At 40.7% G+C, this 8,413-nt stretch overlaps 1 protein-coding gene across 1 annotated transcript in view; it reads right to left on the bottom strand.

The window, feature by feature from the left end:
* The window catches only part of LOC104162521 (AFG3-like protein 2), a gene marked incomplete at both ends in the record, with an annotated part of 15,932 nt that extends 12,324 nt beyond the window's left edge, over nt 1-3,608 (bottom strand). Inside the window, 4 exons of the mRNA XM_009701268.1 lie at nt 271-423; nt 1,360-1,475; nt 2,953-3,021; nt 3,509-3,608. Coding sequence (XP_009699570.1) covers nt 271-423; nt 1,360-1,475; nt 2,953-3,021; nt 3,509-3,608 — 438 coding nt within the window. The remainder of the gene's footprint in view (nt 1-270; nt 424-1,359; nt 1,476-2,952; nt 3,022-3,508) is intronic.
* Nucleotides 3,609-8,413: the final 4,805 nt, after the last annotated feature.

Raw genomic sequence — 8,413 nt, 5'->3', positions numbered from 1 at the left:
CTTCAAACTAGCACCACCCCGACCAGTCCAACCAAGGAGTTCTGTCCTGAGCTGCTCCTTCCCTCTCCTCGCTTGAAATGACAGAAATCTTCACAGTCATCCAGAGATCAAGGAACTGATTTAAGATCAAAGCTAATCCCTTTCTCCCTCAGAAGCTACTCTTGAGCCAGTTCTCACTCCACAGACGCATGAATACAAGCATAAGCAGGGAGGCAGAAATGAGCATCTTCAGCACACCGATTTTGCATTTTGATTCCCCTCACTACTCACCACTCCTTTAGAAAGGTAGTTATTGACAAAGTCTTTCCAGGTGATTTCTCTCCCAGGGACCCTGAAGAAGAAGTAATATACAACCATTGTCCAGAAAAAAGAACTTCCCACTACGTACATCCGAAACTCCCTGACATCCCATGGAATGTCACCCTAGGAAATAGAGAAAAAAAAAAAGTCTGAGAGTCTGTAATACAGTAAGTATGTAACAAACAGTTTCTACTATCTATTTCTGGCTTCCATTCCCTGTCCTCAAGGTTACCACAGAGAATGCCAAACAAAGCTGTATTTTGTTGTATGAAGACGCTTCAGTAACTTCAGATATAGCTGAGGAATTACAACATTAGTAGAAAATCTGTAGGTGTTTTACAAATAGTAGTTGAACAATTTTGATCTATGAACTACTATTTTTTTTTTTTTTTTTTTTTTTTTTAAGTTTTGCAATTTGTTGTATGACCTTTCTGCCTCCATTCTAAAACAACTTTCCCTGCCCTCCAGGACTACATGGAAGACTGACAAAAATAAAGGAAAAGAAAACTAACAGGCAAACCCAGGAAGGAAGAAAAAAAGTTATGTGCACCAAGTAAAACCAGAAAAATATTATTTATGTTCTTGTACTGCCAGATGCTATCATCTCTGTGCTACAGGTAACGACAATAAATTTCAAAAAGAAACGTACATAGGTATTCCATTAAGGTCAGAATGGCTAACAGTAAACTACATTTAACTAGCATTGTGTTGTCAGCAAGTTTTACAAATTGACATTCTGAAACAAAATACGAAGCCTTTAAAGGGCTGAGGCTCCACTATAAGAATACCAACTACTAGCAACCATATTCATATAGCTTAAAACTCCATTAACGTTCCTGAACCAGAGTCAGAGCTGCTGAAGGTAAATGCAGAGTGGTAATTTATGAAAGACACTGAATGGGGAGCCACCTAGAGCCAGTTAGTATGAAATACTAGGCACAGGAGGCTTAAGGAAGATTTAGGCAACCAGAATATGGCCCTAAAAAGCAAAAAACACGCAAGGTTATTTCATGGGGACAAGACAGTCAGTATCAAAAAGAGATATTTTGAAGTCAAGACCTTCTGTAATCTGGTCCACCAGTTAGTTTCTTCTTTCTTGCCACCTTTTTTTCCACCACTGCCACCTCCTCCATTACTACTCCCACTAGGTGGTCGGACACTAGCTTGCTTCACTTCTAACAAAAATAAAACATAACAAAAAAATACATCTTTACATCTTATACCAATCTCACATTAGTTTTTATTAGTTTTAAAATTAATGAGTTGTTCTGAAAAATGAACTAGTTTGCAATGCTACAATAATCAGATGTGAGAAACTTAATTTTCCATAGAAAAACAGATATATAGTCCATTAACTGGCAGAGACATCTATTTCATGCCGTTATGATCAGAAGAGAGGTCTGTTAATCGTGTAACTGATGACACTTGGGTACCAAGAACTGAAAAATATCCCGAATACAAAAAGAAGCTTGTTACAGAAACTGCATGAAAGTTTTTTCTCCTGTACTAATCCAAGACGTGCAAGATTATTCTAAGTATTCTGTGGGGGCAGGGGGGATTGGTGGGGCTTTCTGTTGGGTTGGGGGGGGGAGTGGTGTGGGTGGGTTGTAGGGCTTTTTTTGTTTTGTGTGTTTTTTTTTTAAAAAAACCCACCACCATAAGCTCTAAGTAACATCTCCTTCCTCAATAATTCCCCCCTCCAGTCACACTATGGTCTCTTAAAGCTCAGGGTTTATCGATATCACAGGCTGGCATCCCTTTTTAATATTCTAGAGATAAGCACAGTAACAGCCACCTGTGAGGAGGTAAGGAGTGAGGAGTCCACCTTAAATCATTCTTCTACTCGCCCAACTCACAAGGTGCCTGCACAGTGTAGCATAATGTCATGTGTCAAGGTACTCAAGAGGGCAAGATGGAACACAACACTAACACACACTCCTTCCAGCCCTAGCTTTTTCAAGACCCTGGTCATCTGGGCATTCAGGCATGACACTAGATTTTACCATTCAAGGCCCAGTGAAAGGAAAACTGCTGCTCCTATTACTACTCTCATAAGAGACTCACAGGGTTGCTGCTGCCTCTCCTCCTCCTCGGATGTTATATAGATTTCTGATACAATGGAGTGGCTGTTAGCGCTAATAATTTCAATTTACCCCCCTCCTTGTAAAGGCAGGGCTCCTTCTAGCACCGCCACTACTAACTCCTCTTTCAAGCAGCAGGCTACGTAGCTGGTCCTGGCTAAAGAGCTGGTTCTGGATCCTCACCCAGAATGACAATTCTAGTTATTCCATACAACAAAATGGGTATTTTAGCTTGCTCTAGGAAAAGCTGAGAACTATGCACGTAGAGAATCTCTCAATGCATGACTAACGTCAACTAATAGGAAACAGTAAAAGAAGAATTTAAGGACAGCATTCTAACAGAAGTGTAAGAGAAAATAAACGTTATTCCAGAAGATATACATGATATGAAACCAAAATATAATTTAATAAAAATGTATCAATTTGTACTTTTAAACTAATCTAGTACACAAACATCTTCCCTGAAAAATAAACAAAACACCCAAAACCTAAATCCACAATGTTATGCTAAAATCTAATCTAATGAATACACATTCCACAAAAAGAACTGAAATCAAGCAGCTTTTTGTACCTTTTGTTTCTCCAGCGGTACCTTTAGTTCCATTAGCTTTCTTGCCATTGGGAAAGTATTTTTCAAATCCTATTAAGAAAGAGTGAAAGCGCCCATCATAATTGTTTTTTAGTTTACAATTTTGGCATTACATTTCAGTAGTCACAAGCTGAATGCATGCAACAGCAAAGAAGCTAGCAACATACAGACTGCAAAAATAGTTTTGTTCTTGCTTTTTGTTGAAGAGCTCTACCAGGTTTCCATAAATAAAACTACTACTGTTGACAAGAAAATATCACATATATTTAATAACCTAAAGTAAAGCTACCCTTTAAACCAGAGATAGACAAGCTTAGTTCAACAGAAAACTACATTGCATAGCATGAAGTTGAGCAAACCACAGTCATTCTTGTAATAGCTCCTAAAAATCCCATAAATCAATGTTCCACCTCAAGATTAATGGCTGGTTAGTACAAGAACTTACTTCCCCGCAGACAGTAAACCTAAATGGCACACAAGTGCAGACCTCAGCGAGGAATGCGGTCTGCTTCACTTCACTGATCAAAGTTATAATCACCTTTGGGAGGTTGAGAGAAAAGCCTTCTGCAAGCAGCAATTACACTTGCCAAGACAGTACTTCTGTCAGTAGTAACTCCAGTGGTAACTTTTTCAGAGAGCTGAAAGATGAAAAATAAATATAAAGCAACAAGAAGGTGCCACAAAAAGCTTCAAGCTCTCTAGTAGTCCTGAACTGCAACAAGTCAGATACTACTTTACAACAGGAACTTTACAACAGATTTCACAGTAACTGCTGTGGACCAGAGCATAAGACAACAATGGAAAAGGAAAAGTCAATCAAACGAGTAATTTCTACAGCAAGGAAGTTTTTATTCTACTTGTTAAGAGCAGAGTTTCATCTTGCATATAAACATAACGTTCTTTACTAAAAGAGAAAAAAATCAAGCAGGAAACACTGCAAGCTATGAACATTAAATACCTACAATGCTGATCCTATGGGAAATATTTCATAATACCAGCTGAACGACACTTAAGTGCAACACTAATTGTGACTGTACAAGCATGATCCACACAGTACTGAATTACGTTTTGTTAATGAACTGCAACTTTTTCCAAATAGTTAAGAACCTGTAACTTCTGGATATGACAGATCTGCTTGAATCCAAAAGAAAGGGATATGGCAGACAATGCTTATGCCCAGCTAAGAAACCAACGCAGAGGAGGAACACCAGTTCAAAAAGCAGATCTAAACCCCGACGTAGGTAAAGATCCAGTTAGAAAAACACAACAAACTTAAGTCTATCGCATCTTGTTCTAAGACAAATAGCAAATAACAGTAAACAATTAAAGTGCAATGAAGGAAATATTTATATTTAAAACTACTAATTCTTAAGAAAACTTCTGCTATCATAACCAAATACTTAGAAACAGAGTAAACTGCAATTTTATTACAGAGAAATCAAACCCCCTTTCTTCAAGGACATATTTTAGATAGAAAATCAACTTATTCCCTTCCTAAGCTTTCCCAGCACTTCTAAGAAAAAAAATAAATCATATCAAGATTTCCCCACAGACTGACTTTCTTTCTGCCTCCGTTCCCTTCCGCCCCATAGAGGCACCCGGTCTCCTGTTCTTTTTCATTAGAAGCTATTTACCTTAAGACATAGGGAAACAGTAAAAGAAAACCCAACAACCAAAAAACAGGTCCTTGAAACAGGACTCAAGGTATCCATGCAAGACAGCAAACATCCATCTAGGACTAACACCTCTAGGACTACATCTGCAAAAGCAAGCTTCATGTTAGCACCTCCACAGCAATTTTGTTACAGTCAACTCACAATGGTTGTAGACAAAACCTATGTTTGCACATTAAACAGACTTGTAGGATACTGGATTACATGCTAAGACTACCGTAGAAATGCTGACATATCATCAATTGAATGCTAACTCTCCTGAAGGCTTCTGTCTGGGACCTGCCCCCTCCACCTCTTATTAAGTGATGAAATACATTAGACTTACTCCAAGCAGCCATGTAGTTCCACCTGCTGGAACCAAGAGGAATACCAAAACGTCCTTGTTGCTTGCTTTTACTGTAGACTGCGCTAAGAATTCTCAGGCTGCTGGATCAAGCCATTAGTTTGTGCCACTGCATGTCTTTGAATAAAGCCTGATACTGAAAATCCAAGTGGATATTTTACTGATGATGAAAAGCATGTGCAGCGCAGACAGCCTGGCGAGCAGCTAATCTAGAGAATAGCTACTAGGTCCAATACGCTATGACCTCCAACATGAGCAACTGCATCGGTGCTCCTAGAAGAAGCTTTAGGACAAGTGGGATGCACCTGTGTGGGCAATAAAATAGAGCTTGCTACAGACCAACCCACCTGTAGTTCGAATACAAACAGTTAGTAAATGTTGCAGCAACAGATGAAACTCAAAGACATGTCCAGTAATACTGGCTTCTCTTCCATGTCACTGGTCTCCTACAACACCAAAACATTTGGGAGTTATTTATTCCACAAGCTCAGATTACTTTTTATTTGTAAAAAGAGAGGAATATTCAGAACCCTTTATTCCAACTAAAATAAAGCAACTGCTCACGTTTAAAAGAAAAGTTTAAGTAAGTCAAATCCAATTGCCTTGCTCAGCTAGATAAGCATGAGTTTATTACAGAATTAAGTTATAGTTTAATCCGGGTGGGGTGGAGAAGAGAAGGAGGGAGCAAAGGAGAGAGAGAGAGAGAAGGGAAAGCAGATAGAGCTTTGAAGCAGGCCTGAGTAATAAAACTGTTTTTTTGCTGGATTGTTGCTACAGATCCTAAATCCCATGAATAAATGCATAGTCACCTGTCAAGTTAAAGCTGAGTGCTTTAAAGCGGTTTTGTGAAAAGAGGGAACAACTGACTTCATGGCACGTTCAGTAAATCACCTGAGTGAGTCTAGGAGGTGTGCTTTTACGTTACTGACAGTCTAGGTGAGTCAATCTACTGAAACATGCACTTTCCTTTCACCATAGCATTCCACAAATGCAAAAGCTATCATAGAATCATTATGGTTGGAAAAGGCCTCAAAGATCATCAAGTCCAACCGTATACCCGATGCCACCATGCCTGCTAAACCATGTCTTGAACCACCACATCTAAACGTTTTTTGAACACCTCCAGGGACGATGACTCCACCACCTCCCTGGGGAGCCCGTTCCAATGCCTAACAACTCTAACAGTGAAGAAGTTCTTCCTAATATCCAACCTGAACCTCCCCTGGCGCAACTTGAGACCGTTTCCTCTTGTCCTATTGCTAGTTACTGGGGAGAGGAGACCAACCCCCACCTTCCTACACCCTCCTTTCAGGTAGTCATAGAGGGCGATCAGGTCTCCCCTCAGTCTCCTTTTCTCCAGGCTAAACACCCCCAGCTCCCTCAGCCGCTCCCCATCAGACTTGTGCTCCAGACCCTTCACCAGCCTTGTTGCCCTTCTCTGGACACGCTCCAGCACCTCAATGTCCTTCTTGTAGTGAGGGGTCCAAAACTGAACACAGGATTCGAGGTGCGGCCTCACCAGCGCAGAGTACAAAGGGATGATCACTGCCCTGGTCCTGCTGGCCATGCTATTTCTGATACAGGCCAGGATGCTGTTGGCCTTCTTGGCCACCTGGGCACACTGCCGGCTCATGTTCAGCCGGCCGTCGACCAACACCCCCAGGTCTTTTTCCGCCAGGCAGCTTTCCAGCCACTCTGCCCCAAGCCTGTAGCGTTGTGTGGGGTTGTTGTGACCAAAGTGCAGGACCCGGCACTTGGCCTTGTTGAACCTCATACAGTTGGCCTCGGCCCATCGACCCAGCCTGTCCAGACCCCTCTGTAGGGCCTTCCTACCCTCCAGCAGATCAACACTCCCACCCAGCTTGGTGTCCTCTGCAAACTGACTGAGGGTGCACTCAATCCCCTCGTCCAAATCATCAATGAAGATGTTAAACAGAACTGAATTAGAACCATGCTAAACTGGTAACAACTGCTTAGGTTTGGGTTTTTTTTTGTTGGTTTTTTTGTTTGTTGGTTTGTTTTGGGTTTTTTTTTGTCTCCATAAATAATCAGCATGAAAACTGATCATATTGATCCTGATACAGGACCTGTCCCTGGGAATGCCACAGCACGCTCAGCTGATATAAGCACGCCTGCTGCCTAAGCAGAGGGAAAGCAAACAAAGCACATTTTGACTGGATGCTGTTTTGGGCTATCTACCAGGAAATTCTGCCCAGCTTCTCTCACTCAGAGATGGAAGAACTGTCACAGCATATAAAGCAAAACAAACAAACAAAAAAACCCCAATTTTTTTTTCAGGCAAACCTTGTGACACTTTCCTAAAAATCAACTTTTTTTTTTAATAGAAGTTCAAGATAAGCAAAGTACATGAAGATCAGTTTTACAGAGTTAAATGTTACTACTCCAGAGTGTAACATAAACCCAAAATCTGTAACACCAAGGAAGCGCCTTCTCTGTGATTCCAATATCAAATAAAATAGGTAATTTTAAATAAGCAGAAAAACTGACTTTACAAAAACTCTGCAGCTGTAATCCATTTTTTTAAAAAACTGAGGCTACATGAAAGCAAGAACAGAAAATCCACTTGCTTAGCTATGTAAGCCAAAGAGTAAAAATCCATTTATTCTATGAAGTTACAAGTTTACAGCTTTATCCATAAACAAGTCTCAAATCAAACAAAATAAAACAAAGCCCAAAGTCTTAGTTATCTAACAGTCACCAAAATATTACTTAAGGGCGTGCTGTGGGCACGGGGACAGAAAGCTGGTAAAGAAATCTAACTTAATGCAAGTTACTCACTTTTAATGAAAACAATTCCTTATTTTGCTGCCTATACGCAGACCCAGATGTTAGGATGAATATGGAGTTCCCTTCATAGCTCCTGTGTTCCATTCCAAATAAGAACTCCTTAAATTTTGTTGACAGAGAAGAGAATTAGGTTCCTGACAGATTACCAGCACCGCTGACAGTGTTTTATTTATCACTGCAATGATGTTCAGCTCTGACCAAACAAAATCACAAATTCAGCATTAAAACCAAAACATGTATTTATACTTGGGACGAGTTACTAACCTCTTTACATGTATTCATCTCACGGTTATCACTATCCTACTGATAACCTTCACACCTACCAAGGTGCAATTGTTCGCCGCTACATGCTACAGAAAAATAAAGCAACCTGCCCCAGATGCCACTGAAAGATGCAGGAATTAAGCATCTCCGTTTTTGCAAGCCGCAGCGTAGGCCTGTCATTCCTCGGACACGTTAGGGCTGACAAGGGTAATACACACCTTCTAAAAGCCGACAGTCTAAGCCATTTTACTAAGAACGAACACCCAGCCATCGCGATTTACCAGCTCACACTAGAGCAGCAGGTTCCAATCCATACCATTACCGCACGGCGCAATCCCGGAACGCAAACAGCCGA

This window comes from Cariama cristata, unplaced genomic scaffold (assembly GCF_000690535.1).
Source record: "Cariama cristata isolate BGI_N322 unplaced genomic scaffold, ASM69053v1 scaffold19745, whole genome shotgun sequence".
Lineage (NCBI taxonomy): Eukaryota > Metazoa > Chordata > Aves > Cariamiformes > Cariamidae > Cariama > Cariama cristata.
The sequence above is the reverse complement of the archived record's forward strand: the minus strand, read 5'-3'. Positions and strand labels throughout refer to the sequence as shown.